Source organism: Rhineura floridana, chromosome 22, assembly GCF_030035675.1.
Source record: "Rhineura floridana isolate rRhiFlo1 chromosome 22, rRhiFlo1.hap2, whole genome shotgun sequence".
NCBI classification, from domain to species: domain Eukaryota; kingdom Metazoa; phylum Chordata; class Lepidosauria; order Squamata; family Rhineuridae; genus Rhineura; species Rhineura floridana.
In genome coordinates, this window is record NC_084501.1 from 1,720,013 (window position 1) to 1,736,971 (window position 16,959).

The window sequence follows — 16,959 nt, forward strand, 5'->3', positions numbered from 1 at the left end:
ACCCTGAACCAATCATACACACTGATCACTGTGTGCTGCCAAAAAGATAGGGAGGTTTCTCTGCACAAGAGGGAAGTATTGGCAAGCTTGGGGGAACCCCAAGGTTTGCAGAAGTGCAAAAAAAGTTTGGGAAAAAACGGACAAGGTATTCCCCCTCCCAACAGCTTAGAACTGAGCATGCTCAGTGTCACGGAACAGTGGCTGCTGGGAGGAGCCCAGAGAACGAGGCATGCGGTGCAAGATGGAGCAGCGGAGCAAAGGGCAGGGATGGCTGGGACTGGGAACAGAAAGAGATCCACTGCAGAGCCACTGCACTGCTTTTACCAGAACCGACTAGGAAAGTAAGCCATAAATGCTAACAGGAGAGTCAATGAAGAGTACATTTTACTTGCACTGTTCCAGCTACTCTCAGGTGCAGGCATGAAGGCACGTACACGAAAAACACGACATTTCAACATTACAGAATAAGACTGCCACCTACGAGTCCATATGCGGATGAAAACCCAGCAAAGACTTTAAGATTCGTGACCATTTTGCCGTCAAAGCTGCCTTCTTCCAATAACTCTTTGCTTATGGAGGAGAGCATCAGAAGAGCCCGCTTTGCAAACAGAAGCTGCTGCCAGTCAGTGCATACACTACTGAGCTAGACAGACCAGTGGTCCGACTCCTTCCTATGAAAGTTACAAGGCCAGCAAAGGGGGGAGGGGAGAGCTTTGCTCTAGAGGGTAGACTGGACCCCTCCACACCCACACCCAGAACTCGGCTAATGGAGGTCCTGGTGCAGCCCCAGACGTGCATCCGGCACAACCAGCTGCAGGGAAAGGCATCTGCATTCCCCTCCAGTTCAGGCCATGCACAGTCCAGTCTCACAGCTGCTAACACAGGCTTTTAACCCTTCAGGCGCACTCATCATCAGGGCGGTAAGGAGAGAGTTCCCTTCTCCTTCTGCAAAGTGGGAATCCCAAGTCTAGGAGTGAGTGTGCTTGTGTGGCACTGTGAATCAATCACCAAGCACAAAAGGATGATCTTGCGTTAGGTGGGACTGGGGATTTCTTTGAAAAAATATTTTAGGGATTCCGCAAAAGGAACACACCCATTTTAGCCCAGGGGAAAGTTGCGGCTCACCAACCAAAGAGGAACTTTCCCCAAGGCAGCTTCCAAATGAGGTTAAGCCGCTGCCAGGCACGAGGTCACCAAGGGTCATGGCTTTCCCACAAGGCGAGGCTGGCGCCCTCCGGCACATAGCCTCTCCCTCAACCCAGCCCCCAAGTGGCACACAATACCAAACTAGGCTTTGCAAGCCCTTCAGCTTCCATTTCTACCAAAATGAGCCATGCAGCTCAAGATCTCTGGCTCCCACTCGCACTCCAAAGCCATCATTGAAAGTTTCTAGAAAAAGAAGGCTGCAGATGAGGCTTCCCAGGACTGGCATTTGAGAGAAGGGCCTGGTGGCGAGGGGCCAGGGCCACAGAGCTAGTCACGCAGAGCGCATGCCAAGAGCTGAAACCCAGTGGCCAAAGGAGGCTTGTGGAAGGTGCACCACCCAAGTGGGGGAGGAGAGCCCATCGGCTCACAGCTCTCAGAAGTGATACGCAGAACACAGGGGAGGGGGAGCAAGGCCCACCAGAGCCCCCTCCCAGCAGAACTGCCTCCATCTGCAACAAGGACCCCTGGGTGATTTCCAGGCAAGCTGAAGAGGGGAAGTCCCCACCCCAAGCTTGCTTCCTAGAACGGCCGAGTGGTTTGAGGAAGTTTTTACAGGCGAAGTGACCGTGGCGCTGCTAGGAGGGAAGGCAGGCAAACTGAGGGAGGAGGAAGTCCCAAGTCCAGGGTATTGGAGGGGGGACCCAGTCCTGGAAACCCTGGCAAACCAGCACAGCCAGCACAGAGCTAGATGGAGCCGCAGCCTGACCCGGGACGAGGGCACTTCCCAGTTTGGGATGAGTGAGGAGGAGGAGGAGGACACCCCAAAGGCCACTTTCCTCCCCCCCCCCGATTCACCTTCCTAGGAAAAGAAGAGAGACCTGGGACTTTTGAAATTATTATTAGTAGTAGTAACCACCTTTGGATTCTATGAAAATGCATCTCTAAAAGCAAACATTTCTCTGTAGAGAGATCTGGATGTCCAGGAAAAGGCCAAAGCCTTGCAGCGGTGGCGGGCAGTGGGGGGAGAAGAACAGGAGACCTCCTTCGCCGTCGGCCTTCCGGCATCTTCCAGCACCCTCCTGATCGAAGCCGCCTCACAGAGTTACACCCCAAGCAAGGCCAAATCCAGCACCCAAACCCTCCCCGTGCTTGATGACGGGCAACAAGGACAACCGACACGTCATGCCCTCACCCAGCCTCACTGCGCCACGGCTAATGCCCAACTTCCCCCGGGCTCTCGCCAACTGCCAAGACGGCCAAATTCCGCCACCTGCATAAGCTGCACACGCCTCAAAAGTTGTGCCTTGCTTGGTTTGTTGGATTATTTTGCTTCAGCTGCTCAAACTGTGGCAGAGGTTCCTGTGGGGAAGGGATCACAGGCCAGGCCCGATCCCCGCTGGCATCTCCAGGTACGGCCAGAAGAGAACCCGGACTGCAATCCCACAGGGCAATACTGAGCTGGATGGACCAGCAGCCTTTACTCAGCCTCAGTGATCCCCCTGACCTCTGGCACAGCATCATCTTCTGCCCACATATTTTCTCTTCTGTCTTCATACCCAAAGGGCTATAGATGTTTGGCCCTGAAGATTCTCAGAAGTGCAACCAAATCCCCACTTCCCCATACTTGTGGAGCATGGCAAGCAGAAGCAGTGGTCACAGCAGCCACTGAATCATCACAGCAGCAGCTTTATCACAGCCACAGAACTACCTCCTCTTCCTTCTCAGGAGCACAGAATCAGCACGCCCTGCTTTGCCCTCCAGCCCAGAGCAGAAAGAGGCGACCCTACCTGCTCAGCACCTGAAGGAATCCACCCCTTGGTGCAGCTCAGACTGGCCTGGCCACATGCCGTGGGGGGAGAGGGCAAAGGGGAAGGGAGGCATGCACAGCGCTGCCTCAATAAGGGCAGGAGCAGCTCCCCTCTTCTGCCAGGCCTGTTTGCTGTTGCAAGCAGATGGCTGACACTTGCTATGCATGCACAAAGCGCCCTGTCCTGGGACCCTTGGTTGCAGGGAGACAGCGGCTGGCATTTAGCCTTAACTCCCCCTCTGCCCCTAGCGTGGCCATGAGGAGGCAGGCAGGTATTTTCAAGCTTTCCCCACAAAGACAATTTGCCCTTCTGGCTTCACACTCTTGACGCTTTCCAGGTATGTGTGGGCAGGGCATCCTCAATCCCGTGCAATTCTGTTCTGCAAGAGTATACTGGTTAGTCCTATTTTGGTGCAGATTTTTAAGGAAAAACCTTCAAATCTTAAAAAATCTGCAAGATTTTAATTGTGCTGTTTTTAAAAAAGGTTTTTAAGACTTAGCGGAACTATCCAAATACATACTCTCTCTCATGTTTTACAGATAGTAGCTGCCTGAAGTGGCTAGTGTGCATGGATCGTTCCTCACATTTAAGGTGTTTCCGCAGTTCCCCCTGGGAGCAATGTGACGTGACAACGGCCTCATTCTCAGGGAGTTTGTGCAGGGTCAGCTATTTTCCCCCTTACAATCTCTCTGAGAGTGAAAGCCATTTATGTCTCATCGCTCCAAGAGGGAACTACAGCAAAATCTTCAACATGTGCGGAAGCAGCTGCATATCCTAGATGCTCCAGGCATCTACTCTCTGCAAAAAAAACAGAAGCGGGGAAGGTCAGCCCTTAGATCACCTTGTGATGGAATACAGCAGAAGTGCAGGTTCTGAAGTGGATCCATGTCTGATCTTCACCTTCCCAGCCAATATGCAAATCAGATGAACAGAATTCAAACTCAGATCCCTCACCCAAATCTAGTTTAGTTGTAGGACAATTCTCATCAGCAACTCGTTCCCAATAATCCAGGCAGTTAAATAAAGCCTGCACATCAACATCTTCACTGAGAATTGAGCAGGGAAAAGTTGGCTGTGTCCTGAAGAACTGTTGATACTCCAACCATGACACAAACAGCCCCCCCCTCCAAAAAAGAACAAACACTGACAGGCAGGGACTCTAAGCAATCCTGACACAAGCCAGTTCAATTTCCTTCCATTCGAAAGTGGCACCTTCAATCTCAATTAAAGTTCTGGTTTCAATGGAAAAAGCTTTACAGGTCCCTCAGCTTGGACTTAAAGCCAAAAGTAAAGCCACTTGAGAGAACTTCTGCATGTTTAAAAGCAACATGGCGTTGCCATCACAAAATGGGTGGCATATTGTGTTAGAAGTTTATTTAGTTTAAACTATGGGTCAAGCAAACAAGCCAGGATCATGGAACATAGTTTGATCTTCGCTCCTTTGAACTACCCAGAGATGAAGCCAGAGTCCCTGCGGGTTTGGGCATAATGTGGAACTTGAGTAAGCATAAAAGGCTCACGCACATAACAGTAAACCAGAGTTTAGCGTCACACGCTTAAGAGGCTCAGTGAAAGCACCCACCTGCCTGGGGGCCCAGGGTTCAGCACCAGCCGAGCTTCTTTGGTGCTGGGAGGGACAGAGATGTAGAGACTTGAGATATGGCTCAAGCAGCTCACCCCTCACACAGAGATCAGGAGTGGCACAGGGGCGGGGTGGTGGTGAGTTCCTGACTCTTGGCACACATTTATGTGCAGCATCACAATAAGCTGTCATTTTTAAATGCAGATTACATTAGGTGAACAATGCCATCTCTGTATGCACAGGACAAAGACAAATCCAGACCTGGCTGAAAAGCTGCATTTCTGATACTGCTGCATGGACTGCAATCAAGAAGAGACAGCACGCGCTTTTCATGCCAGAGGTCCCAGGCTCTACCCCTGGCACCTCCGTTAAAAAGGATTAGCTAGCTGGGCTAGGAACGGTCCTGGAGATCTACCTGGCACAATACAGCCAGTTGTGGGCAGACCATTCCCCAGTTGCCCACACTGTGCCCCTGCGGTTCAGTTTGGTACAGAGGTCATCAGTGTGCTTGGAGGGGAGTGGCTGCAACTCAAAACCCTAATCCTATTACGGCTTCAATGTATCTGCATAGGGGCCGTTTAAACGGATTTTTATTTCATTTAAAAAGGTATAAAGATATACATCAAGTATGGTGATGCACCAACAGAGGTTGCTGAGCAAATGACCATGCGGAATACAAGGGAAAATAAAGAAAGCCATCAACCCACCAGCACATCTGCCAGGGTGGCAATACGTGTCTGTTACCCATTCCACAAAACTGTGTGCAGCAAATGAGCTTTTCTGAACTCCTGCTGTCCACTGGAAATTTAATAAAAGTAAACAATTAGGATAAAACATGTCTAGCTGAATTTGTCTTCTTGAATCTGTCCCATAAGCAATCAGATCCTCTAAGTCAGCTTGCTCAATGCTGCTAAGTGCCAACCCTTGCCACATACCAAAATACTTTCTCGCTGCCCTAAGCAGAAAGCAAACTAGTTTATCATCTTTGGCCTCCTGACTTGGACCATCCCAGACATTTGAGAACATTAGGGAGGGGAAAGGCAGGAGACTGCCCTATAATAAGATTCAAAATGTACACCCCAAACACTAGCACCAGGGGACATTCCCAACATGGGTGGCAATATGCTCATTTGCTTGCGCCACATCTCCAGCAGGATGGGAAGACGGTTTTGGATCATGCAGGAGAATCTCAGCTGCATTTAATGTCAACTAAAAATGGTTGTCAGCCATCACTTCTCTGACCAGAGCAGAGATGGAGAGCATCAGCGCTGTATCACAAAGCTTGTTCCCTACAGCAGCATCAGTGCCACTCTGGAGAGTCTTCTCCCAACACTCTTTCAAATCTTGCCAGTTTCTCTCATCACCTGCTAACCTGCTATTAATTGCTTATACAGCCTTGAAACCTGACCTTTAGATTTAATCATGTATTTTTTAATCTTTTGTTCACTGCTTGGAAATTTTTATGGTTTATAAATTCTTCTACAAATAAAACAAAGGTGGATGGCAGAAATCCAGAGAAAATAATAAATAAATAAATAAATTTAATTTTTGTGTCGCCTATCTGGCCAGAGGCCACTCTAGGCGATGTACAAAACAGTTAAAACACAATAAGATAAAATACAATAATACAATATAAAAACAATATAAGAATACAGCAGCAATATTAAAACAGGGTAGGAGGCATTTCAGTCTTAGCAATTAACCCTCCCCGGAGATCCCAAAGGCCTGTTGAAAGAGCCAGGTCTTTAAGGCTTTACGGAATGCATTTAGGGAAGAGGCGTGCCGAAGATCTTGTGGGAGGGAGTTCCAGAGGGTGGGGGCCGCCACTGAGAATGCCCTCTCTCTTGTACCCGCCAATCTAGCTGTTTTTGTCGGCGGGATTGAGAGAAGGCCTTGAGTGGCTGATCTCGTCGGGCGGCATAATTGGTGGCGTTGAAGGCGCTCCGTAAGATAAACTGGGCCGGAACCGTATAGGGCTTTAAAGGTTAATACCAACACCTTGAATTGGGCCCGGAAAACAACTGGAAGCCAGTGTAGATCGAACAACACTGGTGTGATGTGATCCCGGCGGCGACTATTCGTAAGTAGTCGAGCCGCGGCATTTTGTATAAGTTGTAATTTCCGGACCGTTTTCAAGGGTAGCCCCACGTAGAGCGCATTACAGTAGTCCAAACGAGAGGTGACCAGGGCGTGTACTACCAGGGGGAGCTGATAAGCAGGAAGGTAGGGTTGCAGCCTTCGTATGAGGTGTAGTTGATACCAGGCTGCCCGGCTCACTGCCGAAATCTGAGCCTCCATGGACAGCCTGGAGTCAAGTACAACGCCAAGGCTGCGGACCTGGTCCTTCAGGGGTAAACTCACCCCATTGAACCTCAGGTCAACATCTCCCAACCTTCTTTTGTCCCCCACAAGCAGCACCTCGGTCTTATCGGGGTTCAGCTTCAGCTTGTTCCTTCCCATCCATCCACTCACGGATTCCAGGCACTTGGACAAGGTCTCCACAGCCAACTCTGGTGAAGATTTAAACGAAAGATAGAGCTGACTGTCATCTGCATATTGGTGACACTGCAGCCCAAATCTCCTAATGATAGTTCCCAGCGGCTTCATATAAATGTTAAATAGCATGGGAGAGAGGATAGAACCCTGTGGCACACCACAATTGAGAGGCCAAGGGTCTGAAACCTCCTCCCCCAATGCTACTTGTTGGTACCTATCGGAGAGAAAGGAACGGAACCACTGTAATACAGTGCCTCCAATTCCCAATCCCTCCAGGCGATGTAAAAGGATACTGTGGTCGACAGTATCAAAAGCCGCTGAGAGATCGAGGAGGACAAGAAAGGTGAATTCTCCCCTATCTAATGCCCTCCTCAGATCATCTACCAGAGCGACCAAGGCTGTTTCAGTTCCGTGACCAGTCCTGAAACCCGATTGGTATGGATCCAAGTAATCCGTTTCATCCAAGTGTGTTGACAACTGGTTGGCCACCACTCGCTCAATGACCTTGCCCAAAAATGGTAGGTTCGAAATTGGGCAGAAGTTATTGAAAACTTGGGGATCCAAGGAGGGCTTCTTCAGGATGGGCTTTACAATTGCCTCCTTGAAGGCTGATGGCATCACACCCTCTTTCAAGGAAGCGTTAACCACCGCCTTGATCCCCTCGCCCAATTTCTCTCTGCAGCTCATAAGGAGCCACGATGGGCAAGGATCAGTTAGACAAGCGGTAGGCTTCACAGATGAAAGCACCTTGTCCACATCCTCAGAAGGGAGAAGCTGAAACCGATCCCAACTTACCGGCATGCAACTGGTCAACTCTGGTTCATCCACTGTATCCACGGCGCACGGGATCGAGCTCCGTAAGTGTTCGATTTTGTCAGCGAAGTGCTTTGCTAATATATCACAGGAGGCCTTTGACTGTTCCAAGGGTTCCTGAGCAGCTGGACCGACCAGGCTTCGGACCACCTGGAACAGCCTCCTGGGACAGCATGTTGCCATTAAATTGTCTAGAGGCTACTGACAATTATGGCCTGCAACACTCAGGAACTGAGCCATTCCATATGAAACTACTTCAGTTATGAGAATAGCCTGTACATCAAAACTGCCACAAGTTCACTAAGAGTTGGCACGCGCACATTCTGATAAAACTGCCCTCAGTGCAAAATCTTAAATCCACCCGCATTCTGGAAGCTGAAACAGAAAGCTGAGCCACATTTTACCAGGTTACATGCTCAGCACCTATTGGCTTAAAAAGAACTCTAGGCCAATCCAGATTCTGAAGGCATGTGCAATTTTGCACCAGCCCATACCTACAACTCCAGTGCTCTTGCACCCACGTCTGCATTTCTTCCTTTTAAATGTATCTGGAGGCAAGCGTCTCCCAGAAAGAACTTCACACACTCCAACACCTTCTGGGAAAAGCTGACCCAAGAACTTGGAGAGAACAGCATTCTGTCAATACCACCTGAAGAAGGTTTAAGGTGGACTGACCAATCAAATCTCAAAGCCACACATAAACCAAATGGAAAGCAAACAGCCAAGCATCTTCTCTCCTGTGCTCTGGCGAGGCAAACGGTGAAACCAAAGCTTATTGACCACCACATCCTGGTTTCTTGCTAGCTGGGGTCAAGCGGAGTCTTATCGCTGATCAGCAGAATTTCCTGCTAGGAGGCAGGGAGAAGTTTGCACCGGAGCCGGTGAGGAAAGAGTCCCCTTCCACCCCACTCGAGCAAGAAGGGGCCACCAGCATCGTGACTCGCAGGCACAGGAAGGCTAACAGCCCTGCAGGGCTCCAGCCAGCGCCCGTTCCCCCATCTCTCCCCAAAGGTAGCAGAGGCACTGCACACCCCTACTCAAAAGGAGATGGTGGCCAGTCCAGGGGATGGGAGCTCCGGGGTAAACGGGGGGTGTCTCGAGATGCAAGACTGGGAGAGGAAGGGGAGAAGATGCCCTGAGACAGGCGCCTGGGAGAAGGGGGCTGTGTTTAGCTGCCATCCACGACTGTTCGCACAGCAGGAGCAAAGCCTTGCTATCAGGCCAGCACGAGACACCAGAGACGAGACTCGGAGGCAGCAGCCAAGCACTGCCCAGCGGCCAGAATGCGGATGCTTCCTGGCACTGCAGTCTTTGGCAGAGGCAAGTACACAACCTGGAGGGAGCGGCAGCCCTAGATCCCTCTTCTTGTGCCAGCTACATATTTCCAAGCTACGCCTGGAAACTTCAGCAAGGGGGGGGGAGTTTCCTCCAGAGAGGCCGTCACTTGGCCAAGAGGAACAGGCTGTAGGCCAAAGGCGGGGTGGGTGGGGGTGGGAGAGAAGAGGCTATTCTCTGCCCCTCCCCAACATGGAACATTCCATTTAAGAAGCCACAACACATTTGGAGCACACTCAGCCCTCCAGATTACCAATCCAGGCACCCCTCCTACTTTCAAACCCACCACCCCCAACAAGAGTCATACACCGCACAGGCACACACACTCGGGGGGGGGTCATGCCGCCCTTCCTCAGACCCTGAGCATTTGATTTGCTTTACTGGGCAGTCACAAAGGACCCAGGGACCGAAATGGGACATTATGCTGGTTTCTTGCTGGGGGGATAGCTCCCCCCTCGCCCCACTTTGCTGGGAGGAAGAAAAGGTGAAGCACCACCTTGTCCGTCCTCTCAACTGCTTTGAGTACCTTTGGCCTTCTGGACTGGGATAGGAATTAACTGGGAAACTGGGCTCCAGTTCCTACGTAGCAGGCCAGTTACGGCCACACCAGTTCTACTCCACCCACTCAACAGCATCTGCCTGAAAGTGCTGAGTGGGCTCACCCACGGATTTGGAGTCAGGCGCCAGCTTTTCTCCTGCCAACGGGTTCAGGAGAGGAGTTGGGACATGCACCATGGGCTCATAACGGGCTGGATGAGTCCTAATATACTGAAACTCACCCAGATAAAATGTGGGTCCTGGGAGGTATTCAACACACACGTCCCACCAGTGCAAGGACTGCCACTAGCACAGTGCTACTTTCCTTCCTCCCCCTGCGCCCTCCCCTAATCTGCTTCGGAGGGTGCGGGAAATCCTTACAACAGACTTAGGAAGCCTGTGTCCTGACTTGGACCATGCCAGACATTCGAGGACATTAGGGAGGGGAAAGGCAAGAGACTGCCCTGTAATGAGATTCAAAATGTACACCCCCAAACACTGGCACCAGGGGACATTCCCAACATGGGTGGCTTGTTGCACTAGCTGCACACTGACTTAGCGCTGTGTCAGATGCAACCCATGGTTGCTAGGGGGCTTGTCTGATCAGGAAGGGGGTGCTCAGCCTGTAACAGACTGGATTGCTCCCCCACCCCAGCCAGGGACATGGAACCTGTGCGCCCCCACCCAGGGGTTGCTGAACACCAATTCCCATCAGCCAGCATGACCAATGGTCAGGGATGATGGGAGTCAGGGTCCAGCAACATCTGGAGGGACCTCCCAGGTTCCATGCCCCTGCCATAAAGGACAACACAATCCGCTAGCCTCCACCTCAAAATGCCACGCGCCACTCCCTCAAGCCTTACCTCTGCTTATCCGCTGCTTCTCTCCAGAAAGGATCCCGGGGGTGTCAATGATGCTGATGCTGTCCAGCACAGGGTTTGGCAGCTGGGCGCACATGAATCTAGAAGGAAGGGAGAGGCAGAAGTGAAGACACTTGTTTCAGCTCAGAGCAAGCAAGGAGAGGAAAGAGTGGCTCCTGCCTATCACCTCTCCACACTTTCTGGGGAATGGAGAACTGCTTTATAGGCCGCCTGGGAGCCACTCTCCAGGTCTCAAGCAGGGGCCTTGCCCCGGCCCTAAGCGGAGACGCCAGGGATTGAACCTGGGGCCTTCTGAACGCAAAGCAGATCCTTCTCCAGCTGAGCGACAGACTTTTTCCTTTAAAGGAAACACTGGACATAATAAATGGGAATTCTCTGCCTGCAAAAAACATCAAGGGGAGTGGACCATGTGTTATAACTGCAAGGTCTCTGGCCAAGCGCTACGCCACCTATAATATCTTACCACACTTCGCTCCCAAACGGCGCCAAGCGGAGCATCCTAGGGGGTCAAAGTTCATCTAAGGTTTAGATGATCAGTGCATACGAAAGGGCCCCAAAGTGGCAGGAGCACCCCTGGGAGTAGACAGAAGAAGAGAGCAAGGAGCAATTGCTGCACCACTGGCCACGGCGGATCCATCTGAACCTCTAACCCTCAACGGGTGGTTTTTTTTTTTACAAGTATAGGATGCTACCTTAGACCTAGCCTGGTAGTGTCTACTCTGGCTGGCAGCACGAGGGTCTCAGGCAGAGAGAGGTCTTTCCCATTGCTACTTCCCAAGCCTTTTCAACTAGAGACGACAGCAGGGGCTGAACCTGGGACCTTCTACATATTAATCCTTGCCTCCCCCCTCCCGAGCTATGGCCCTCCTGTGCAAGACTTGCAAGTTGTGCACACCCGACTCGTCTAGTAACTGTTCTGTTTTTACCAAGATTCAGGTCTTCTGTTTCCTCTCAGTTTGGCAAGAAGGAAGTCACAGCAAACCCACAAGGCATTCATAGGGCGAGGACCAATACACAGGCCCCGGGCGGGCTTGTTCTTTTAGCCCACAGATGGTGAACCTGCCGCCCTCAAGGTCTTGCTGGCCTGCAACACCTGCCGTCCCAGACACAGTGGCCAGTGGCCAACAACTGGAGGCCCCCACCCTTAAATTAGCTAGGCCCGTGGGCTGGTTCTGAAGTCTAGAACACGTACACCTGCTTTGAACTCTAGGATACCATACCTGGGAGCTTGAAGGAAGGCTATTTGGCTTGGCAACCAAACCTGACGCAGCACCTTAAGACTAGAAATAACGATCCGCAGAAAAAAGTCTCATCTGCCTCCACCAGCTCTTGATACGGAACAGTTCTCCACCCCTTAAGGCCATCTTCACATGATGAGCAACCAACTGAGCAAATCCTCAAGGCACCAAGACCTGGACTATCCTCAAAGGAGGGAGGAAGAGGATGAACCACCCAGCACCTCTCCTGAATTTCTCCTCCTGCAGCCACGGCCACTGAAGGCATTGCCACTGCTGTACGCACACACACACACCACACCCCGCCTCTCAAAGAACTGGGACTGCTTTCTCTTTAGAAATGTTTAAGACATCCTCCCATGACCTTACTGAACCCATTCCCCTGTGGGAGAGAAAAGCATGGAATGCTCCCTGTGCAACACAGCATGAAGGCGAGAGACACCCTCCTCCTCCCCCTCAACACTGCACGGCGCCTTGGTGAGAAGGGTGCTATTTTGGCAGCACTGTGGGAGCAAGGAGAGAGCCTCACAGGGCTGCTCTCTGGGAACTGGCTCATAGCTTCACTCTGCAAGCAGCAGGGAAGACGACAAAGACCAAAGGAGGCTGCCTTGCCCCGCCATCAGTTCCTACGCACAGACCCTCTGCTTCGGCCACAGAAGGCTGTGTGCCCATTCACCTTCTGAACTGGTTCCCCCAAAGCCAAGGGGGCAGGGAGGTCAGCCCTCAGGAAGGACACGGCCAGCTAAGATTATCCTGCAGGGATCCTCTGGAGATAAGGCACCTCCAACACTGCCCCCCCCCCAAGCTGGCCATCATGATCCAGAAGGACCACAGATACAACAGCATTTGAGTGGGTGCATCTGAAGGTTAATGGGAACCCTGTTAAGTATTAACTATGCTCCCCAACGCCACATGCAAGACCCAAGGCAGAAATCCTGAAGAGAGCAAGCCTGGCAAAGCAACCTGTACATGAAAAACCCCAACATGCACCCATTGGACAGGCAGGCAGACAACCCAACAGTGTCACCAAACTGCTTTGGGTGCAAAAAGGCCCAGGTCCCAAATTCTGCACCAGCCTGCATGAAGAGTAGGGCTGTAGCTTCAAAACACATTTTTTTGGAAGGGCCCTAGTGGCAGAGCCTCTCCTGTAGAAGGTCCAAGGTTCAATCTGCAGCATTTCCAGATATTGGTGCGAGAGACTCCTGCCAGTCAGTCAGCACAGACAAGAGTGAGCTACATGGACCGACCATCTTGACTTATGGCAAGGCAACTTCGGCTCTTCAAGTGCTATATTCAAACAGAATCGCACTCAAAATTGTGACCCCACTTAAGCCATGCTCAGAGCCCCAGTAATGCACACAACTTACAGGGGAATTCCAGGGCTACTTATTTGAGTGTAGAAGTAAGGAGAGAGGGGAGCAAGAGAGTCATGCCTGTCAGGGTGTAAAATTAACTAGAAGGCACAGATTCCTCCTTCGAACCGCTGAACTGTTTTGCTAGTGAGGAAATCTGCAGGAGCCACAAGCTGCCCCTAAACCCATGACCCCTGTTTGCTGGAGGTCACACAGATGCCCCGCAGGGCCAACAGTTCCCTTTGTGTGGACTCTGCTCATCCTGAAGGGGAGTTGTGGAAGCTTTAACCTCTGAGCTTTGGGGGGCACCTTCAGCTCAAGAAGGCCTTGCCAAAACTCCCGTTTTGTGCAGTGTAAAATTTGCAAACACTTGCACCGATTATCCCATCCCACCCTTCCTAAGCAGAAGTTTTGAAATTTAAGCAGAGGACACCAAAAGAGGCAGGGCAGGAGCAGTAACACAACATAGAGATAAGAACTGAATGAGCAGGGGCACCCTACCAGCACTTCCTGTGCCAGGCCAAGGTCCAGGCCACTAAAGCACCATCTTTGCAAGAGTCTAGTGCCAAAGGCAAAGCATCCAGAAAACAACAACACCCCCACCTCATGGTGGTAAGAATTCAGCTTTGGCTGGTACGACAATCGGGGCTGTTCCTGGATGAGGGCAGTGATCTGGATCACACAGTGGTGACATTACACTCCGCTTCCCTTGCCCTTTTCCTGGAAACCAGTTAGTGCAGACCGCTACAGCATGACTGCTGACCGGAGTGAGACCATGTCAGCATATTACCTCCCTGCTCAGAGATCCTCCCTGTTATAAGGCGGAATTCAAAGCATTACTACTAGAATCTAAAGCCCTCAACAGCTTGGGACCAATTTACTTGAAAGACTGCCTTTAACACCACAGCCACTCTGATCTGCACACTGGCACTTTTACAAGTGCCACATAATGTTTGCTCTGTGCAGGCCAAGAACCTTCAGTGCGGCAGCACCTACACTCTGGAACTCCCTGCCCATTGATATTAGGCAGGCACCTTTGCTGTGTTGTTTTCTGTGCCTGCTAAAAACCTATGCAGACAGTTTACAGACAAGTAAATGTGACATGTATTTTAAAATGTATTTGTTATATATATTTGTAAAACTACTGATTTCATTTATTTTAAAAAAAGTTAATTTGTTTTTAATTTGTTTTAAAAAGTTGTTTTTAATGTAAGGTTTTATTCTGCGTTTTATGTATACTTTATGTAAGCTGCTTTGATGATTAAGCAACATACAAACCCTTTAAAAAAATTAACCAATAAAAAGTGTGATCTGGAACACAGTCTTACAGTGCATCGGTCCTCTTCTTCAGGGTTCCACCATGATGTTTCATCTCCACTCCTCCCTGGCTTTCTCCCAGAAGTCAGCTTTCTGGGGCTACTGAGCATCATGCTCAGTCCTCACTTAGCTTTTTGTTGGGAGGGGTTGCCCCATCAGTTTTACTTCCCTGCGGAATTTTTTGAAAGCTTTAGGTTCACCCAAGCCTTCCAATTCCTCATTCCTGTGAGTGGGAGCTGCTCTTTTAGCTGACATAAGGATGAGTCCTCACCCTGATCACGAATAAGAGTGAGGATGGGAGACTGCTGGGCGCCCTACAGTGGTACCCCAGGACCCTGGCCTACCAGCTCAACCTTCCCAGCCCGCTCCCAAGAGCTCCTTGGTGCATGGGTGGGAGAGAACGGGAAGGCAAGACACCGCCAAGGCAGATTCTCGGGTGCCTGAGTTTTGCCACTGGTATCAGCAGAGGGTGTTCAAGCTCACCCCACTGTCCAATGCCACACGTTCACTTTGCAGTTTCTGTTTTTCTCTGACAGCTCAAGACGCCCTCCAGAAGGGGTTGGGAGCAGGGGCCAGTGCGACCCTGCCACGGCCCTCCGGCTGGGGAAGTGGCCAGGCCAGGGAACTAAGCAGGGGATGTGGCTGCTTTGAAAGACCATTGCCCAAAGCTGACGAGGGCAGAAGCAGCCAAAAGGCGGTGGCAAGAATGACCACCCAGGCAATGTGACCAAGCCCAGCACAGCCACAGCCCCAAGGCAGCCTGGAAAAGAAAGTGCTGGGGAACTCATGTTTGGAACCGCCAACAGCCAAAGAAAGAGGTCCCCAAAGTGGACAGGCAGTGAGCGGGCCAGACTTCGTTGGGGTGGGGCGGGAGAGGTAGGGAACACAGTCCGGGTGATCCCTCCGCAGGGCGGCCTTTAAAAAGACCAGCATCCACTGCTTGGGGACAGTCCAGGGAGAGAACAGGAGGGGCAGAGGAATCATTGACAGAACCTGCGGAAGAGACACCAGCACCCCCTGCAACACCTCAAGGGAGCCCAGACCATCACCCGCACCCCTCAACAGCTCCCAGCCCAAGAATTCCCTTCCAGCAAGGACTGGCCCCCTCGAGCTTCCTGGAAACCAGGCCAAACTGCCTTGTCCCCTCGGGTCCACCTGGCCCAGAATGGGCGTCCCTGGCCAGCAGTGGCCCTGCGGGGGTTTAAAGAGAACGTCCCTCTCTCAGTTCGACCTACAGACGCCAAGGGCTAAACCACCCCTAAATACAAGGTTTCCAGTCCTCATGGCTGAGAAGAAAGCGCCAGCTGAAACCGGAAACACAGACAGCTGCCCGGCACCGACTGAGCCCGCCGCTCCGTCCGGCCCCGTTTTCGGGCAGGGGTCCTTCCCCAGCTCTGCCTGGCGACGCCGGCACGGCCTGATCCTGGGACCTGCCGCGGAACTAAGGCCCCTCGTGCGCGAGGAAAGGCCAGGATATGGATCAAGCCCAAAAGCCCCCTGCCCGGCGCGAGAAATGTCAGGCCGGGCGGCCGAGCAGGAGGAGGAAGGGTCCCACGTCGCCTGCCCAGCCCAGCCGCTCCCAGCCCCGGCGGCGCTGAGCCCCTCGCCCGCCCCTCCGCCGGCCGGCCCCACCTGTTGAGGAAGGCGTTCCCGAAGGCGTTGAGCTTGCGGAAGGGCCGTCGGGGGTCGACGACCAGCGCGTTGCCCGGGACGACGCCCTCGCTCTCCCCGCCCATGACGGCGATGAAGGAGTCTGTGGTGGGCTCGGGCCCGATGCGCATGCCGGGGAAGTCTTGCTCCAGCAGATGGCGGATGAAGGTGGTCTTGCCGGTGCTGTACTGGCCCACCAGCAGCACCATGGGCTTGCTCTCCCAGTCGGCGGGCTCCAGCGCGGGCGAGTGGAAGTCGTGGAAGCGGTAGTACTCCTCCAGCGGCAGCAGCTTGCCGGCGTACAGCTGCTTCAGCCCCTCCGAAACGGTGCGGAACAACTCGGGCTCCTTGCGCCGCCGCGCGTCGCGGCTCACCCAGCTGAACATGGCCGAGCCCAACCCCGCTGCGGGCGACGAAAAGAAAAAAGAGATTTTAAAAGGGCGGCGTTATATGCGGGACAGGGCCGGGTTCAAGAGCGCTATAGGCGGCAGAGCGGGGCTCGCTGGCACAAAGAAATGCTCGCCGGCAGCGGAATACACCACAAGGCGCCACGCGCCGCCCGGCGCCACCCTTTATCAAGCCTCCGCCACGCCGCCACGCCCCCCAGCAGCTGATTGGCGTCTGCCCGGCGGACGCCTCTCGCTCCGCCCCTTCCCCTTTTCCTCCGCCTGTTCCGCCAAGCCCTGAGAGCTACGGCGTAGAAACCTATGTGCAGCTTCAACTTTTAATATATGTTTTTAATTGTATATTGGATGTTTATCTGTTGTGAACCGCCCAGAGAGCTTCGGCTATGGGGCGGGATATAAA

General features: G+C 52.3%; 1 protein-coding gene across 1 annotated transcript in view; it reads right to left on the reverse strand.

Moving 5' to 3' along the window:
* The window catches only part of EHD1 (EH domain containing 1), a 30,659-nt gene extending 13,928 nt beyond the window's left edge, over positions 1-16,731 (reverse strand). The window contains exons 1-2 of the mRNA XM_061605888.1: positions 16,135-16,731; positions 10,581-10,678 (exon numbers count right to left, since the gene is read on the reverse strand). Coding sequence (XP_061461872.1) covers positions 10,581-10,678; positions 16,135-16,538 — 502 coding nt within the window. The 5' untranslated portion in view covers positions 16,539-16,731. The remainder of the gene's footprint in view (positions 1-10,580; positions 10,679-16,134) is intronic.
* Positions 16,732-16,959: the final 228 nt, after the last annotated feature.